We start from the raw sequence: 20,557 nt of genomic DNA on the forward strand, positions 1-20,557 counted from the left end.
AATGGTTCATTTGTATGCATGTATGTAAAATACTAAACGATTTCATTTAATTAGAATTAGAATTTTATAACAATAAGTTGGGATTTCTGATTATATTTATTTTATTTTTAGGTTAGTGGAATATTGAATGGTATAGCATGGGAATTCTGATGCCAGTAGGAATAATGATGGCCCGTTATTTGAGGACATTTGAAGCAACTTATAAATCAGCCTGGTTTCATTTGCACTGGGTGTGCCAGATTGTAGTTTATGTCATAGCAATAGCAGATTCTGGTGTGGCCTTCTATATGAGAACAAATCTCAATGATGAGCCCTTTGGTTTCTTTCTAGTCGGCATATGTACATTTCAAATCTTGCTTGCTTTCTTCCTCAGGCCTAAGGGAGAAGAAGAAGCAGGCCACAGCGATAAGAAAAGATTCTTCTGGAAATTTCTACATTATTCTTTTGGTTATTCAGGCCTGTTTGCTGCCATGTGTGGAGGAGGATTCCACATTCCAAAGAAGCCTTATGTTAGCTTCATAGTTTCCTTGGCTTGTGTGGCTGCCATAATAGAATTTCGAATGTATTGGATTTATACGAGGAGGCAAAATATTTTACAAACCAACTCTGCTCAGGTGCATCCAGCGATGAGTCCTCATGGCAACAACCGGATTCCTAATTAATTAATTAATTAATTAGATTATTATATTTGATTTTCTTTGTTTTTTTCCTGTAGTTGTTTTTAATTGTAGTTTGATTTTTTGACTTATAAAGAAACATACATTGATCTAATTAAATTTAGTATGTGAATTTTAATTTCCAAAATAATCCAATGATATCTATCACAATAGGTAAATCAAGGCATGTGGATTTTTTTTATATTTTATTTATAACATAGAAAAAAAATTTTATAATATGGTTAAAATCTTAAAACCTATTTGTTTTAATTTGATTGCACAAAAGTTTATCGAGCATGTAAGGTTGAGTATCTGTTAGTATTATTGTGTATTATTGTTCTGAGATAAAATGCAATTCATATTCTCACACCTCACTTCTATATTTATAGGAAAAATTACTATAAGGTCTCAAAGAAGGAATGTTTCCACTAAAAATTTATTAATAACTGAATAGCTTGTAATAATAAGTTTCAATAGAATGAATGACAAAAAAAAAAAATTACATATAAGTACACACGTTTTTCTTATAAACTACTTGTGTCCCACTTGTAATGGGTTCGAGCTTATCTGTTAAGGGTAGACCGGCGCACCTTTTTCACTCGTTGAATCTAAGCAAGTTCATACAAAATGGAAAAATGGAAAAGAAGAGGACCTTGCTCATTTATGCTTGATGGGTAATGACAAAATCAAATGATGAGGTATTTAATTTTGATTCCGATTCTGAGTTATCTTTTAATGGGTACCAAAGAGTGCCACTAACCCTCCTGGACTAAAATACAAGTGGGTACCAAAATGTCCATCTAGTGCTTGAAGAACGAACCGTTACTCATTTTAGGTCCACTTCTAAAATTAACCGAATTAATACAGTATAGTGCACAATCCGGGTCATATTCACTTTAGGGAGCCTCTAAAAAGAAATCCTAAGAACTAAGAATGCAAAAGATAAAGAATTGACTGGGAAAGAGATGGATTTTCTTTTTAACTAAATAATTGACAAAATTTAAAAGGATGCAAAATCAGTAAATAATTTTTGAATTTTTAGTCTATAAAATGGATATGAATGAAATAAACAGAGAGAATTAACAAGTGATAACAAAGGGAAGAGCAATCCTCTAGCACAATGATTAAAGTTATCATTACTTCAATTAATATGGGAGTTAGCTAAGTTCAAAAGGCTCTTAAGGCCACCCCTTAGACTCGGTTTAATTAGAATAATCAATACCAAGCCACCTTGCATATTAAATACTAACAGTTAAACTATTTCAGCACAACTAGCTAAAGAGAATCAAAGAAATATATTCAAACTCATAATTCACTAACCAAGCTACTTTGAATTACCACGAAACATTCTCAATAATCTCAATACATTAACTGCCACTGGAAAATGCAATTGGAATTAAAGATACTAACAGCCAAAGTGAGAATGCAATTCGAAGATTCAGAAGCAATATCCAAATTTCAACATAAAAAGTCATTACAGCATATCCAAACATTAATAAACTCTTACTAAGATCCAGGAATCATTAATACAATGAGAGGAATGAAAAAAGGAAAAGCTGAAACTCCCCTTTAAAGCTCCAAGTTCAAGCCATCACCACTGCTCTAAAGGATTGAAGGATTTAGCTGCTCCAAACCATCACCATAGCTCCACCAAAATTCCAATTCGGTTCAGCCATGGCAGAAAGCACAAAGGAAAATAAAAGAGACGATGATGATGATGAATGGATTCAGATTGATGGAGAAAAGTAGTTGGACGAATGGGAGTGAAGAAAACTGTCGAGCTTCCTCTAGTTCTAATTCTCCCGTGTCCGCCTCCCTCTGCTTGCTCGTGTCTGTCGCAATCTCTCTACCACCTGGAAGATTCAGCGAAGACGAAGATTGGTGGAGAATGGGGAGAATATTGGATTGTGATTGTGCCATCACTCCTCTGGTCCTCTGGTTCTGTCGCAACGTGGAGAGGAAGAAGATGCAGTGTTTTGGTGACTCCCCTCACGCCGTCCAGCTCTCTGTTTTCTGCCCCTGCTCGTCTCCCTCCCGTGTTCACTGAATGGGGATGATGAATAGTAGGTTTTGGGGAGGGAGCAAAACGTCTCTGTCTCTCTCTCTTTTTTTTTTAATTATTTTTTTATTATATATTTTTTTTTTCTTTCTTTTCTTTTCTTCATTATGTTTTTTAATTCTCCAAAAATCTGCAATCAAAAATTCAAAAATAAGGTGTATTAATAGTCTTTAAAAATCAATTAGTCATAATTAAACCAAAATATGACAATTTTGCCCCTATAAAATAATAATTCAAAATAAAACATATTAAATCAATTAACAATCAATTAATGCCAAAAGGACTAATTAAGTTAACAAAATCCATAGAAAAGATATCAAAATATATAAAAATAATTGAGTTCGTCAGTGCTTTAATTATGTAGGATGTTTCAAAAAATGGACAAATTGACCCAAGGAACAAGTGTTAGTACAAGGCACACACCCAAGAGAAGGGTGAATTGGAAGTGTACAAAAAGTACGGAATTTATATCACCAAAAAATGTGCAGAATTTAATATATATCAAACAGAATAATAAAAGAGAAGAGTTTAGAAAGTATATCACAAGGGTTGACCTGAATTTAGGAATAAGAGTTAAGAAGATAATGCACATAGTTTAGCGCAATCCATAGTGCCCTGCACCTAATTCATGGGAACCTCCTAAGATTTTCAAATCCATTAATCCCTCAAGTTTAATATGGATACTTGGGAACCTTTACAACTCTTTTATGTTTACATAGGTACTTGACAACTTTTTACAACTATTCATAGACCACTCCCCTTTACAACATGTAAGGTAACGTGACAATCAACCAGTTCCCTCAAGGACCTACTTCCTTCAATTACTCTCAAAAAATTAATGATCACTGCTAGTGAACTTCTCTCAGTGAAGTAATTTATCCAAAATAGTGAAATATATGATGAGAGAATAATAGAGCGTTAGGTGCTAGAATTTACGAATTTGAGTTTCGACACTTCTGTTTTCATCGTGAGTGGTTACTCCGTTGCAAATGTATTTCTATTTATAGATGAAATTTGGTGAGTAGTTGTTAAACACAATAAACTTGCTGATGAGGATTGTTTACTTTTGTAGAGCCGAGGTAGTGTACACCATCCACCGCAAACTTTAAGTGCATGGGTCGCAAGTAGTATAAAAGTATTATTCCCTCAGAGTTCAAAGTCAGCCAAGTTGAGAATCATAAGTGTGTTCTTGATTTGGTTAAGTAAAACCATTTTGAAAATGAAATTGTGTAAAGAAAATGCTTTGAAAACAAAGATTAAAAGCGAGCTTGGAAACTTGACTTCACAAATAAAGATCTGGAATTATTTATCATTATTGGACTTCATAAAACTTCATTAAAACTTTTCATTCAGTGTTTTAATGAAAAGTATGTTAGTCTAAGGTTTATAAAATGTTGATTAAGGAAAGCAAACCGTACGATCTTAATAAACTTTCACAATCTCTTGCTTTAGTTAAAAAGATGACAAAGTATGTTAGTCTAAGGTTCACAAAATGTTGATTAAGCTTTCTCAAGTCAAAAGCAAATCTTACGATCTTAATAAACTTTCACAATCTCTTACTTTAGTTAAAAAGATTACACTTTTAAAACCAAAACTTTTTGTGGAAATTGCTACGTCAATGGATATATCTCTATTATATCAATAACAAATGAAGAACGAACTGTTAGTGACCTTAGGTCCACTTCAAAAATAACCGAATTAGTACAATACGATACACAATTTGGGCCGTATTCACTTTAGGGAGCCTCTAAGAAGATCCTAAATAACTAAGTATTCAAAAGATAGAAAATTGACTTGGAAAGGGATTGATTTTCTTTTTAACTAACTAATTGGCAAAATTTAAAAGGATGCAAAATGGGTAAGTAATTTTTTGGATTTTTAGTTTATAAAATGGATATGGATGGAATAAACAAAGAGAATTAACAAATGATAACAAATGGAATAGTAATCCTCTAACACAATCATTTAGGCTATCATTACTTCAATTAATTTGGGAGTTAGCTAAATTCAAAAGACTTCAAGGGCCACCCTTTTAAACTTGTTTTAATTAGAATAATCAACACCAAGCCACCTTACATATTAATCACTCACAATTAAACTGTTTTAGCACAATTAGCTAAAAAAAATTAAAGAAAAGCAATTGACATTTTTAGTCCAATAATCAAGCCAACTTGAATTACCATTGAATATTCATAATAATTTCAAAACATAGTTTGACCAAGTACAATGTAAAAAAAAAATAAAGCTAATTACAGCATAATGTCAAATGCTAATTAAATATCCCAACAACTACAACCAATCTTAATACAAATATAAATCATCACAGCATATCCAAGCATTGTAAAATTCATCCTAAGACCTACGAATCACAAATACAATGAAAGAAGTAAAGATTGGAAGAGTTGAAACTATCCTTTGAAGCTCCCAGTTCAAGCCATAAACACTACTATAGAGGACTGAAGGATTTAGCTACACCTAACCATCACCACAGCTCCAACCAAGCTCCAATTCGGTTCAGACATGGAATAACGTTTAAGATGATAGTGAACAGTGGAGGATATTGAAAAAATATGGCGGATAGCAGCAAATTGCATCGAACTCTTCGCTGCCACCAGCAAGAAGATGACGATGATGATGGTCTTGAGCTGTGGCGAGTGCCGCGTAAGTGTGGGTGGTGTGCCTGCCTCTATCGTACGTCCTCTGGTCTCATTGGTTCTGTTGCGCCGAGAAGAAGGAGAAAATGAAGTCAATGGTGATGATGGATTTGAATGGAGATGGGAAATGATAGTTTGAACTGATGGGAGTGAAGGAATTGCCGAGAATAAGGGGTATGAAGAATGATCGAAGACTACTTCACTTCTCACACTGGACCCCTCTTTCTTTGTTTGGTTAGGGTAAATATGAGATAGGTTTAGGGTTAGCTAAAAGAGCGTTTGGGAACAAGTGTAGGCAACGTGGAAAGGAATTGAAATCTTTAAAGAATAGAAAATCCATGAAATTTAGGTTCTCTTAGAAACTCTTTTCCTCTCTAACACAAAGTGATTTAGCTTGCCCAAGTTCCTAATTGTCAGCTGAAAAATAATTCAACTAAATGTAAAATCATATAATTCCAAGGACACAAATATTTAGGAATTAAAAATCACATAATTATTATCAATTAACAGCAATTAAACACATAATTCCTAAAATGTCATAAGCACTCAATTAAGCCAAATAATCATGATTTAAGCCATAAAAATATCCTAAAACTCATAAAATGAATCATGAAAATACATATAAAGTAAGGATTTGTCAACAAACCACCCATTTAATAGGTAAACTTCCAATCTGGCATACTTTTACCCAAGTTCTATGATTTAATTAATTTTCTCAAGCTTAATCCAATCAAACAAAATAATTCAAAATTACCCAAAAAAAAAAAAGATTTTCAGCTATGACTTTTACCGGTAACTGCTAAAAGTATACTTTCAGCATCAACTTTTTAGAATCACCACTAAAGGTCAATTTTCAAAAGTGAGAGTTTTAGCGGCGACTCATAATGTCGCCGTTGAAAAGGACTTTTAACGGCTGCAGTTATTAGTGGCAACTCAACATGTCGCCACTGAATAAAGCACCTTTCAGTGTCAACATTTTTTCTTGCTGCTGTCTATTTTAACTTTTTATTATTATTTTAAGTTTTTTATTAAAAATATCATATTTAAACAATACTTTTTTTAATTAATATGATTTTTTATGACAAAATAAAGTATTTTTACATATCTTTGTGTTAGAGAGAGATAATGGCGGTGGCCAGCTTTGGCAATGGCAACGGCGGCCAGTTGCTACTTTCTGCCCTTCAAGCTTCTGCGATGATGATGGTTAACAATCCAGTGGCTTTAATCTTGTCTCCCGCCACCCTCATCTCCTTCCCTCGCACTTGATGCCCTCAATCTGGTGGCTCAACTTTCTAGATCTGCACAATCCAGGATTGAAAACTTGTTAAAGCCTTCGACTTTTTCGTTCAATGTCTTAAATCTTCCTGCTTTCAATTTGCATCTAACTACTTGCCGGCGAAGATGACCATCAAGTGTTTCACGAAGATTTGCATATTAAGAAGCGGATATTTTGTTCCGTTTTTGCATATTCAATTCAATAAATTCTACAGATTATGTGGTCTTAGAAGCCTTTTGCTTCTGATGCAAAAGGAAGGAATATAGAGGCGCCTTTCAACTTCTTCTTCCATTCGAATATTGGCATTTTTTGTTCCATCTTATTTTCAAATCTGGTTCTCAACTGACTGTGGTGGCTAACAGTGGAATGTGGCGGCATTAGTGGCTGGGGTTGAAGTTGGGGTGGGTTGTTGCACTGTTAGGTCCTTTAGATTGAAAAATATATCAAGGGCAGTATAGTTTTTAAGTACAAAAGGTACTCATTTTAATAAAAAATTATATCTCATTTCCCTGACATACCAAACACCCTTTTAAACCCCATTTACATATATATATATATATATATTTATATCCATACCATCTCCCTTTTCATTTCCATCAAAACTAATTCTAGCATGCCAAACGGGCCCTTAGGCTTCCTAAGGAACAAGAAGCAGGCTTCTGGAACAGAAGCTTCCTAATTAATTAAATTATCATATTTGTTTTTCTTCGTTTGATTATTTCGGTAGCTCTTTTTAATTATAGTTCTTGATCTTGTGGCTTATAAAAAATATACTTTTACCTAATTAAATTAGAATATGCGAACTTTAATTTTGAAAATAATCCAATGATATGTATGACAAGATAGGCATGTGGGTTTTTTTTAATATATTATTTAATATTTATAAGATAGCAAACCCTTTTTCAGAATCTATTTGTTTTTACTTGATTGCATAAAAGGTTATCTAGCATATAAGATTGAGTATTATTAATCTGAGATAAAATGCAATTCATATTCTCACGCCTCACCTCCATACACAGCAATTGCTATAATAATGGAGCAACTTGTAATGACAACTTCCAATGCAGTAAATGACAATAAAAAATAGAAATAGCATACTTATCTATGCTTTTTCTTATTTATATGTGTGCCCCACTTATAATGGTTTGGGTCTGTTTATCAAGGGTAGACCGGTGCACTTTTTTCACTCGGTGAATCAGAGCAAGTTCATACGATAATAGGCTGGAAAAGTAACGACATAATACTGTTCTTAGTCACAAGGTCTTGAATGCTATGGGCATCTCCATGCTGGTACATGCATAGTGACATTCTTCCAACGTTCAAAGCAACTTCAATGAAACTCTTGAAGTCTGGACAGTTGGTAGCTTCTTTATTCATCTTCTTCCATGTTTCATATATCAATGAGTTTATATGCCTTTGAGCATCAGCTTCAGAAGCCCCAGTTTCATTCATGTAGCACTCAACTGATTTAGCTATATCACCTGTTTCCTTTTCACGCTACAAAAACAGTAATACAATGTGATAAAACAATTAATATCATACTTCATGAAATTCTGAAATTGTTACTTAAATAATTGAAAGGAGATTTTCATGATACCTTAGATGTTCCAAGGTCATTGGTAAGGCGTAAAATGATTGATGAAGAATAAATAAGGTCATAATAGTCTTCTAAGCAGACTGAGTCTGAAAAGCTTGTGTTAGAAAGTACAACAAAAGCGTGAACAAGTATGACAGGTGCACCAATTGAAATCCAAGCATTTTCTAAGTACTCCTGCAGGCTTGGTTGATACCCATTACGTAACCATTTTGCCTCAACCAAGTATGATTTACAAAGATCAGCCCACTGAAAAAAAATAAGGAAAATATAGTTAACATTTGAAATAAGAAAATATAATCACTACGTACAATTAGTTAAGTTCAATGAATTGAATTAAAGCATACCACTTTCTTCAGGTGTGGAATGATGTTGCGTCCATTCCCTTTAAGGATGTCAAAAGCCACTTCATTAACAAAATTATAAAGTGCAAGGAAGCATATTTTCATGTACTCTGGAAGAGAATCGATGGCATTAATGTCCCATCTACAAAATGTTAATCAACATGTTAAGACAATTTCAAAGAGAGAAACTAAAGTATATATATGATAAAAAGATAATCATCAAAGTTCTAACCTGTCAATGACTCGTGTGAATATTTCTAATTCTTCTAATTCTCCATAGACATCATAAACATCATCGATTGTAGTTATCAGTGCATTAACTTTTGTTGCCACTGTTCTGTAATATTCAAACTGTGGTTCCTCAGCAAATGCCACTGTCCAAATGAAGTTCTCCACCATTCTATCTCTTGAAAAGCTCAATTTTTCTCCAAGTCCAATTCTTTTCCACCATCTTCACATTAAAAACCAGAGAAATTTCCTTAATAAATATTTTATTTTACAACAAAAATATACCACAACGAGAAGTATGTTGAGATGCAAAACAAAATACTTTAAATGAATTTTCCCTCTAGTATATTGAAAACCAAGGAAAAAAGAGTCGTAAGAAAACTAAAAAAATATTTAAAGATTCCGAGTTTGAAAAACCATGATTATTTTCATACATACGTATATATACCTTGATGTATGTTTCAAATCTTCATGGTATTTGGCTTGTAAAATGTTGAAATCCAGTTTTGCAAGCTTAAGCAAAGCACGGCTGATATTCTGTCTTCTTTCATAAACATCGATGAACCAACGAGCTTCCAATCTTGATATCCTCCAATGTAGAGGAAGCTCCAGGGCATGGTTAATCAAGAGCGATGTCTCATTTTCTTCCTTGTTTTGATGGACAAATTGTTTGAGATAAGTTGAGCTAAAATCTCTAGCTTCATCCAGTATCATTTCACCTTCCATTGAAAGAAATGAGGCTTCATACAATGAAAGGATCCCCTTGATGTCAACTGAAAGGCTAGAATGAAAGTTGCCCTTATCATCAAGAAATCCTTTAAACACATCTGCAGACAACCATGCAAATAAAACAATCTTCAATGGCACTAAAAAGACAAATATGTTCTTAATAAAACTTGGTAAAGTGAGGATCAAACAAGTACCTGATGACACATCATAGCCATGTTGTCTCAAGAGTCTGAATTCAAGAGCCGTGACATATAAATTGGTGTTCATGTTTAATTGGTCCTTGTTCTTGTAAATACTTTCTAAGATGTTGCTTATTTGAGGGCCAAAATGACGATCCACTCCAAGTCGTTGCAATATATCAATAAGCTCAAGCTGATCCATAGGATTTTCCAATTTCAAGAGCATTACTGTTACTTCTTCTTTCAGCCTATCACTTTCTTCTGTATATGATTTTTCCTATAAAAATTTCACATTTGCTCATTATTAACGAGTTAGAAAATTTATATTACCCATATACATATAATACCCATAAAACAAGGAAATAATATTACGAAGAGCCAAGTGAATATGAATATTATAAAATAAAATAAATCTTACCACAAAATCACTTGTTAATGACTGGATATAATCGTGGCTCCAAATTGAAGGTTGGTAGTAATTTGCCAATCGATGAGAAGCATTGTTTTGATCAGAAGTGATCATCGAAGAAGCTTTGCATTGGATTGAAGAAGGAACACTTATTGTTGAGAGTGATGGAACGATGTTGTTTTTGAAGAGAGTAGTGTTTGAAAGTATGGTGAATTGACGGAGAGCCATTAGGGTGGTTTGAGAGGGACCAAAAAGCTTATAACTCACTTAATTCTTCCTTCCTTTTGCTTTCTGCGATGTTCTGTGGTAGGGGGAGTCATTGCTCTCTATTTATATTAGGGATAAATAGTTTTTATATTTGCTACAGAAATCCTTTTAGACATGCCATAAATATGCGCACATTTATTCACTTTAACTACATACATCAACAAGTGGGTAAGTGGTAAGTATATGAAAGTGACTTATTTGGTTATTTAAGTGCAACGTTAATTAAAAGATGTATAACGTTAACAACGTTAGATTCTTTTAATATTAAATTTGGCTCGTAGTGATTGATTTGCAATACATAAAATATTAATTCCTCGTAACACCCGGATCATTATCACTACATTAAAAAATCTATAAAATTAAAATTTCTTCAGTGATTGAAAATATGCATAATAAGAAGTGCGTCTGGTGGCATATTTATTTTCATTTGATTTCATCAAAACTTTTTGCATACATCTGGAGTAAAAGAGTGTAAATGACATCTAAAGGTGTAATTTTTTGGTTTTTGAAGTTGTTATCAATGATGTTTAATGATGTTTGAAGTTGTGAAACAATAATTCTTTGATGCAAGACTTTCTATGCATTAATTTTCAACTTATATTTTTCTCCTCGTAATGAATACTGTGAATTTCATTTTTCAAAGGTTTAGTCCCTTCTAGAAATTTGTTAATAATTTCCCCTAATTTGTAACTTATTGGGCATTAATTTATAATTAATAATCTCTTTTTAAAATCTAATGACGCAAAATGATGATATTTCAATAAAAAAGTTTCTTGGTAAATCTTGTCTTGATCTGAAATCCTTATTAAAGTAATCCTTGTTTCAATGTGGGGTCTTATTAAAATGACATTTTCAATTTAGTCTTAAATGGAATCCATCCCCTCTTGAAAGTGTGACAAAAGCATACTCAAACAGTTCACCTGGAAAGTAGCTCCGCCTTATATCATATAGAAATCTAAACTAAACATAAATTACTCTCTCCAGTTTTTAATATAAAAATTAGTTTGATATTTAATTTGATTCTAAATATAAGGTTTTAATTTGCTTTATCTCTCATATCATCCATTTTTTCCCAAATTACTCCGTATAATAGTTACACATATTAAATACTTTACTAAATTATAGTTCTAACGAATTCACATGATTAATAAAGGTATTTTAGAGAAATCAACACCTATTTCTTATAAATAACTAATTTAACAAATTTTTTTATTCTATTTAAATTAGTCAATTATCTTTTATATTAAGGATTGGACATAGTATTTTGATATTTCCTACTGGATTGTTTTCCGACATATATCTAATGATTATCACTAGATAAATCAGCAAGTGGGGGTACGTGTGAAAGTGACTTATTGATTACTTAATTAAGCGCAACGTTAATGAAAAAAAATATGTATAACGTTAATAACGTTAGATTGTTTTTTATATTAAATTCTGCTCATAATGATAGATTTGCAATGCCCATAAACTTTTTGTTATAGTTAAGCTTTGATTATTTGCCTGTGTTATAGAAGTCAAAAAGTTTCTTATGCATGAAAACATTTAGGCTCCTAAAATTTTTCAGAGTAAAAAAATAGTAATTTTTATTAAATTATTCTACAAACATTGTCCTTCTTTGACCATCTATCATAACTTTTCATGTGATGATTATCCCATTCAGGTGATTAAGGGCATGCACAGTTCTGATTCAACTGTTTGTGTTCTTTTTAATTTATAAAGCACACGTTTATATGGCCACTATTTTTTTCTTAGTTTATTCTTTATGAAAAGGTGAAGTCATCAATTGCAAATTTGCAGCTGGGGGCAAAAAGGCAAGTGCAGTACTATTCATCCAACAGACACAGTTTGTTTCCTTGGTGATGCGTCGGTGCTGTTACTATATGGTCATCTTCACGGTTGCGAGTATTTTTCAAATTAATTTGGAACAGTTTAAATTTAATATTCTAATATATATATATGAAAGAAATGAAATTTAAAAATTATTTTTTAGATTTTGTATTTATTAAAATAAAAAGTCTTAATATACTCTTTCGTATAAGACCTAATTATTGAATTGACCTTAATACTAAATATAAGACCTATTTTTTATATTTATTAATTTTTTTACATTATTCTTATTGATACTCTCTCAACTATAATCAAATAAGAGAGAGAGGAACGATATTAAGGGAGATGATTATGCTGTTTTAGAAAAAACATATCATATTTATCGTAATTAATTAAATTACCTAATTTTTTAATCTTATCAAATTAGTTAAATAAGTTTTTTCTTAGACGAACTAGTTAAATGGTTTTATATTAAAGATCGTAATACATATGAATAAATTAAATAATATTAAAATCAAAGTCTAGTATTAATGGAATGGTATATGAATAAATTAAAGTAATATTAAAATCAAAGTCTAGTATTAATGGAATGGTCTATATTACTTATAAGCATATCCAACTCAGGATTTGCATACTCTTCATATTCAGTTGTGAAGATGAAATTGTTGGCATTGAATTTTTCTAAGTGTTGAAATTGTTGTTGTAAACAGTGTTAATGAAGTGGTGAAATTCTGTATTAGTGTTGTTAATAGTGGTGTAGTAAATGATTTATAGCAGGACCCTTTTACTCGAATTTTGTCAAGTGTTAACACTGTTAAAAAAAAATTGTTGTAAATAGCATTAAAGAAGTGGTGAAACTCGTTGTAAATGTTGTTAATGTCATCGAAGGTATAACGAATGCAACAAATCCATATAATTTATATATTTTCATATCATGTTTTGATCGGTTTGATGTACTTTTATAGCTTAAATAATTTATATTGTGGATGATTGAGTGTAAAGGCCATTTTGGTTTTAAAAAAAGGTGTTTAATTGTCAATATTGCCATGATGTATGGAATAAACTTTGAGAATTTCATTCTGTGTGGAGTATTGTGGAGAAAGATGCATTGGAAGCTCACATAAAAGAATGGCACTCAAGGATCAAAGGTTTGTAAAACACAGCCATGACCATTGGCAGTCAAAACGCTGCGTTTGGATGAAGGAAACAGATCAATCTTTAACAAAACGGCGTCGTTTCTATGGCTGGACGCGGATCTGAGTCGAGGAATGAAGATTGTGGAGAATAGCTGCTCTTCATCTTAATTTGCTCTCATGTGGACCTGACCTACCCGGACCCATATTCATCCGGCTCCCATCATCATCTCTCTTACTCAATTTTTCACTCCGGCTTGTTTCCTCCATGGCCGAACTTTTGTTGATGCTCAGCGCAATAGATATGGATCTGAAGGCGAGAAATGAATCGATCGCAAAGCAGTTAATAGTGTATCAAAATTGATCCCACAAAAAACTTAGTTAACTAGTGACTAGGCGGTAAAATTCCTCTTTTCATTCGAGTTGATCAAACACAATGAAATTTTGGCCTGACTGAAATAAAATTAAAATGAAATAAAGCAAAGATTTACCAAACTAGCTCAGCAAATGTCAAAAAGAACAACCTAGATTCACCGATGCCTTGCTTGCTTCTTCAACCTTGTTTTCATTTAGATTGTGTTTGGATTGACAGTAGAAAAAGTAACTTATTTTCATTCTCACTTTTATAAAAGTTAGATGGAATAATAGGGGCTTGTTTGGATTGGCGATAGGAAAAGTAACTTATTTTTAATTTGACTTTTGAAAAAGTTAGATTGGGTAAAAGTTAAATTGGGTAATGTGATTATATTTAGATTGACTTTTATAAATAAGTTACTTTGTAAAGGGAAGTTGTTTGAATTATGATTGAATAAGTAATCTTAGTTTGTAAAATTACCAAAATATGTATGACTTTTACTAAATAATAAAAAATAAAAAGATTATCAATTTACATAATATAATAATTTTAAATTATTTGTAATCTCTTGCTGATCTCATATATTTTTTTTATTTTTTATCATTTATTACGAGGACATATTTAAAAACAAAAATATATTTCTAACTTATTTATTATTTTTATCTAATTTTAACTACCTTTTCGTTATTCGCAAATTAGATATTTGAGACTTATAATAAGAACTAGAAGAAATAGTAAATTTCTGAACTTTCTCTTTCTCTGTGTTTCAAAAGCCATAGGTAATAAGTTACAAGCCACAAATAGCTAATTTCTATTTATAGCTTATTGTGGCTTTTTCACACAAAAGTCAGATTTGCTTACTGCCAATCCAAACGGCACAAAATCTTGAAACGCGCTTCTAGTTATGAAAAAGGAGCTTATACCCCGTGAATCGTTGAGCCAAACAGGCTTTGGGTAGAGTAGGTAATGTGATTTATGTCTAAATTGATTTTTATAAAAATTAGTTTGTAAAGTAGAAAAGTTATTTAGATTATCATTAGATAAGTAAGTTTAGTTTATAGAATGACCAAAATAAGCATAACTTTTATTAAAGAATAAAAATAATTAAAAATAAATTTACAAAATATAATAATTTTAAATTATTATAACTAGAAGGAGTTACATTTAATGAATAAAATATATTTAAATTAAAAATCATAGTAATGTGAAATTCTTTTAACCAAATAATATTACATAATTAATTGGATGATATACTCTACACAATTTATATAAATATAAAATAAAAAATAACATTAAAAATACTATAAATTTTTTGTTAAAAATTATTTTTATTTAAAAGAGTATTAAAAATAAATAACGAAAAATTGGTTAGGAAGTACATTGAATATGCAAAGAGAAGTATAAGGAGAACATAAATCTAAGGTAAAAATGTCTTTTGATTTTGAAAAGCAGCTTTTGCACAAGCAAAATATAGTATAAGCCATAAAAATTAGCTTGTAAATTAAAGTGACTTTTTTAGGCAAAATAACTCATACCCAAACATGATGCAAAACATAATAGGTGTGTTTGAATTAGTGGTGACAAAATTGACTTTTATTCCATCTGATTTTTACAAACGTAAGTTAAAATAAAAGTCAATTAGTGTCTAGATTGACTTTTATGAAAGTTAATTTGATAAACTGATATTTGTTTGGATCTAATTTGCCCTCTTTTACATTACTTTATCTTCTTTTAGGTCGTAGAGTTTGATTAGTGATTTTCGAGGTTAGTTATACCGATTGTATTTGGGAATTGAATGTGCAATTATTTGCATCTTGGGTGAGCTTCGTCTTTTAGGTGTGCAGACTACTGTTACTAACCAATCTAGAGGGTCTTCTGTGATGCCTTTGTAGCTTTGCATTTGACAGGCATATACTTAGGTACCTAAAAAGCATCTAGAAAATAATTAAAGAAAATGCTTAATCTAAAACAAATCAAGAGTTTCTAATTCAAACCACCAATTGCCTTGAGCCGGCAACGGTGCCAAGTTACCAAAAATTGACAGATACAGCAAGTGAATCGATCGCAAAATAGTTTTCTTAGGTTGTGTGGCTGCCATATTAGAATTTCGGCGGTTTTGGATTTACATGAAGACGAAGCATAATATTTTGCAAACCAACTCTACTCATGTGCATCCAGCGATGAGTCCTCAAGGCGACAACCAGATTCCTAATTAATTACATGATTGTATTTGTTTTTCTTCGTTTGTTTATTTCTGTAGCTCTTTTTAATTGTAGTTTTTGATTTTATGACTTACAAAAAATACACTTTTATCCGACCAAATTAGAATATGTGAACTTTAATTTTCAAAATAATCCAATGATATCTATCACAGGATAGGCATGTGGGTTTTCTGATATTTTATTTAATATTTATAAGATAGCAAACCCTGTTTCAGAATCTATTTGTTTTTATTTGACTGCATGTAAAAGGTTTATCAAGCATACAAGATTGAGTATCTGTTAGTCTATGGCTAGTCTCACAGTTTCCATCTACAACAATTACTATATATAACAATAGAGCAATTTGTAATGACAACTTCCAAATGCAATAAATGACAATAAAAATTAGAAATTCCATACTTACCCATGTTTGTTCTTATTTTTATTTGTGCCCCACTTGTAAGGGTAGGCCGGTGGATCAAAGCAAGTTCATAAAACAATAGGCTGGAAAAGTAACGACATAATACTATTCTTAGTCACAAGGTCTTGAATGCTATGGGCATCTCCATGCTGGTACATGCATAGTGACATCCTTCCAACGTTCAAAGCAACTTCAATGAAACTCTTGAAGTCTGGACAATTGGTAGCTTCTTTATTCATCTTCTTCCATGTTTCATACACCAATGAGTTTATATGCCTTTGAGCATCAGCTTCAGAAGCCCCGGTTTCCTTCATGTAGCACTCAACCGATTTAGCTATATCACCTGTGTCCTTTTCACGCTACAAAACAGTTATACAATGTGGTAAAAGAATTAATATCATACTTCATGAAATTCTGAAAGAGTTAATTAAATAATTGAAAGGAGACTTTCATGATACCTTAGATGTTCCAAGGTCATTGGTAAGGCGTAAAATGATTGATGAAGAATAAATAAGGTCATAATAGTCTTCTAAGCAAACTGAGTCTGAAGAGCTTGTGCTAGGAAGTACAACGAAAGCGTGCACAAGTATGACAGGTGCACCAATTGAAATCCAAGCATTTTCTAAGTACTCCTGCAGGCTTGGTTGATACCCATTACGTAACCATTTTGCCTCAACCAAGTATGATTTACAAAGATCAGCCCACTGAAAAAGAAGTAAGCAAAATATAATTAACATTTGAAATAAGAGAATATAATCGTTACGACTAGTGAAGTCTAATGAATTGAATCAAGGCATACCACTTTCCTCAGGTGTGGAATTATGTTGTGTCCATTCTCCTTAAGGATGTCAAAAGCCACTTCATTGATAAAATTATAAAGTGCAAGGAAGCATATTTTCATGTACTCTGGAAGAGAATCGATGGCATTGATATCCCATCTACAAAATATTGATGCACATGTTAAGACAATTACAATTTACAATGAGAGAAATTAATGTGTAAGTATCTAATAAAAAGGTACTAGCTCGGGTTTTAGATATATAAGATAGTTTGTAGTGCAATTTATACTGCAAATTAGCTCTTATATTTAGAACAGGAGGTAATAATAATCAAAGTGCTAACCTGTCAACAACTCGTGTGAATATTTCTAACTCTTCTAGGTCACCATAGACATCATAAACATCATCGATTGTAGTTATCAGTGCATTAACCTTTGTTGCAACTGTTCTATAATATTCAAAGTGTGGTTCCTCAGCAAATGCCACTGTCCACACGAAGTTTTCCACCATTCTGTCCCTTGAAAAGCTCAACTTTTCTCCAAGTCCAATCCTTTTCCACCATCTATACATTGAAAACTCATTAAAATTCCTTAATAAAGTTCTTCATTTACAATAACATAAGGAGAGATATGTTTGAGATGAAACAGAAATAAAAACCGAATTTCCCTCCAATATATCAAAAACCAAAGAATAAACCTTGATCTATGTTTGAAAAAGCATGATTATTTTCATACATATATATACCTTGATGTATTTTTCAAGTCTTCTTGGTATTTGGCTTCTAAAATGTTGAAATCCAATTTAGCAAGCTTAACCAAAGGAGGGTTCATTTTTTGCCTTCTTTCATAAACATCGCCGAACCATCGAGCTTCCAATCTTGATACCCTCCAATGTAGTGGAAGCTCTAGTGCATGGTTAACCAAGAGGGATGTCTCATTTTCTTCCTTGTTTTGATGGATAAACTCCTTGAGATAAGTTGAGCTTAAATTTCTAGCTTCATCAAGTATTATTTCACCTTCCATTGAAAGAAATGAGGCTTCATACAATGCAAGCATCCCCTTTATATCAACCGAAAGGCCAGAAGGGAAGTTGCCGTTATCATCTAGAAATCCTTTAAATACCTCTGGAGACACACATTCAAATAACACAATGTTTAATGGTATGTAAAAACAAGTATATTCTCAACACAACTTAGTAATTTGAGGATCAAACAAATACCTGATGACACATCATAGCCATGTTGTCTCAAGATTCTGAATTCAAGAGCCGTGACATATAAATTGTTGTTCCTTTTTAATGTGTCCTTTCTTTTGTAAACACTTTCTATGATGTTGCTTATTTCAAGGCCAAAATGATGATCCACTCCAAGTCTTTGCAAGATATCAATAAGCTCAAGTTGATCCATAGGATTTTCCAACTTCAAGAGCATTATTCTTACTTCTTCTTTCAGCCGATCAGTTTCTTCCGCATGTGATTTTTCCTGTAAAAAGTTCATATTTCTCATTGTTAACGAGTTATAAAATTTGCAAGACCTGTGTATGTAATAATACCCATAAAACAAGGAAATAATATTATGAAGAGCCATAAAAAATAATTGAGTATTATAAAATAAATCTTACCCCAAAAGCACTTTTTAACGACTGGATATAATCGTGGCTCCAAATTGAAGGTTGGTAGTAATTTGCAGATCGACGAGAAGTACTGTTCTGATCAGAAGTGATAATGGAAGAAGCCTTGCACTGGATTGAACAAGGAACACAAGGGCTCTTTACTGTTGATAGTGATGGAACGATCTTGTTTTTTAAGAGAGGAGTAGTGTTTGAGAAGGTGAATTGACGGAGAGCCATTGGCTTGGTTTGAGAAAAAGCAAAAAGCTTACAACTCACTTTACTACTTCCTTCTTTTTTGCTTCTTTTGATGTTCTGTGGTTATTGAAAGCCATTGCTCCCTATTTATATTAGGTACTAATCATTTTATATTTGCTACAGAAATCTTTTTAAACATGCCGTAAATATGAGCACATTTAATCACTTTAATTACATAAATCAATAAGTGGGTAAGTAAATGAAAGTGACTTATTTGGTTAATTAAATGCAACTTTAATTAAAAGATGTATAACATTAACAACGTTGGATTCATTTTCTATTGAATTTGGCTCGTATCGTAGCGATTGATTTGCAATACCTAAAATATTACTTTCTCGTACGACCCCAACCATTATCACTACACTAAAAAAAGTTCTATAAAATTAAAATTTCTTTAGTGATTCAAAATATACATAAGAAGTGGGTCTGTGGCATATTTATTTTCAGTTCATTTTATCAAAACTTTTTGCATACGTTTGGAGTAAAAAGCGTAAATGACATGTAAAGGCGTAACTTTTTGGTTTTGAAGTTGTGTTATCAATGATGTTTGATGATATTTCTAGTTGTGAAATAATTTTTCTTTGATGCAAGACTTTCTGTGCTTTAATTTTCAACTCATATTTTGCTAGTTATAATGAATATTGTGAATTTCATTTTTCAATGGTTTAGTCCCTTGTAGAAATTTGATCATAACTTTCCCTAGCTTAACTTATTCGATATTAATTTATAACTAATACTTCTCTAGTCCTATTTATAAGGCACTTCCAGCATGTTTTACACAGACCAAGAAAAACCTTAAATTTCATTAAATCTCATTTAAAATTCAATGACTTTTCAACTTTATCCCTATTTAATATACATTATACCTCATATAAACAACTATTGTTTTCAATTTGGGATCTCATTAAAATGACATTTTCTATTTAGTCGTCTTAAATGGGAGTCATCCCCTTTTGAAAGTTTTACAAAATAAAGCATATTCTATTAAACAACAGTTCAACAAAAGTAGATCCACCTCTCATCAATGATATAAATTATTGGGAGAATTACAATCAGGTCTTAAGAATAGGATTTAATTACCCTAAGTTCCATTGCCAAGTAGAGAGTAAGCAATATCAAGTTTCAGAACAAAGAATCACAACAGGTTCATACTGATCATTTATCACTGGGACTTTTCGGTAATTAATTTTGTTAAAGATATTTTGGTAATTCTCCCTAAATTATTTTGATATTTGCCGCGGAATTGTTTTCACACATGCCGTAAATAAGCGCATATATCTAATAATTGTCGCTATATGAATCAGCAAGTGGGGGGTACGGATGAAAGTGACTTGTTGATTATTTAATTAAGTGCAACGTCAATTAAAAAAAAAAAAGATGTATAACGTTAAGAACGCGAGATTGTTTTTTTATATTAAATTCTGCTCATAGTGATAGATTTGCAATGCCCATAAACTTTTTGTTATAGTTAAGCTTTGATTATTTGCCTGTGTTATAAAAGTCAAAATGTTTCTTATGCATGAAAACATTTAGGCTCCTAAAATTTTTCAGAGTAAAAAAATAGTAATTTTTATTAAA

The 20,557-nt window shown here is 31.8% G+C and overlaps 2 protein-coding genes across 2 annotated transcripts; both read right to left on the reverse strand.

Annotated features, from left to right (window-relative positions):
* Positions 1–7,729: 7,729 nt before the first annotated feature.
* On the reverse strand, positions 7,730–18,399 carry LOC114728486 (terpene synthase 10-like). The gene is made up of 6 exons (XM_028915403.1): positions 18,333–18,399; positions 9,260–9,638; positions 8,816–9,034; positions 8,587–8,725; positions 8,243–8,488; positions 7,730–8,142 (listed from the first exon to the last, which is right to left on the reverse strand). The coding sequence occupies exons 2-6, from the start codon at positions 9,535–9,537 to the stop codon at positions 7,852–7,854; spliced, it is 1,173 nt and encodes a 390-aa protein (XP_028771236.1). The 5' UTR covers positions 9,538–9,638; positions 18,333–18,399; the 3' UTR covers positions 7,730–7,851.
* On the reverse strand, positions 16,404–18,961 carry LOC114728499 (terpene synthase 10-like). The gene is made up of 7 exons (XM_028915416.1): positions 18,734–18,961; positions 18,333–18,594; positions 17,859–18,237; positions 17,458–17,676; positions 17,135–17,273; positions 16,794–17,039; positions 16,404–16,694 (listed from the first exon to the last, which is right to left on the reverse strand). The coding sequence occupies exons 1-7, from the start codon at positions 18,959–18,961 to the stop codon at positions 16,404–16,406; spliced, it is 1,764 nt and encodes a 587-aa protein (XP_028771249.1).
* Between the last annotated feature and the right edge of the window lie 1,596 nt (positions 18,962–20,557).

Source organism: Neltuma alba, unplaced genomic scaffold (assembly GCF_004799145.2).
Source record: "Neltuma alba isolate B1F8T4 unplaced genomic scaffold, ASM479914v2 tig00012536_pilon, whole genome shotgun sequence".
Lineage (NCBI taxonomy): Eukaryota > Viridiplantae > Streptophyta > Magnoliopsida > Fabales > Fabaceae > Neltuma > Neltuma alba.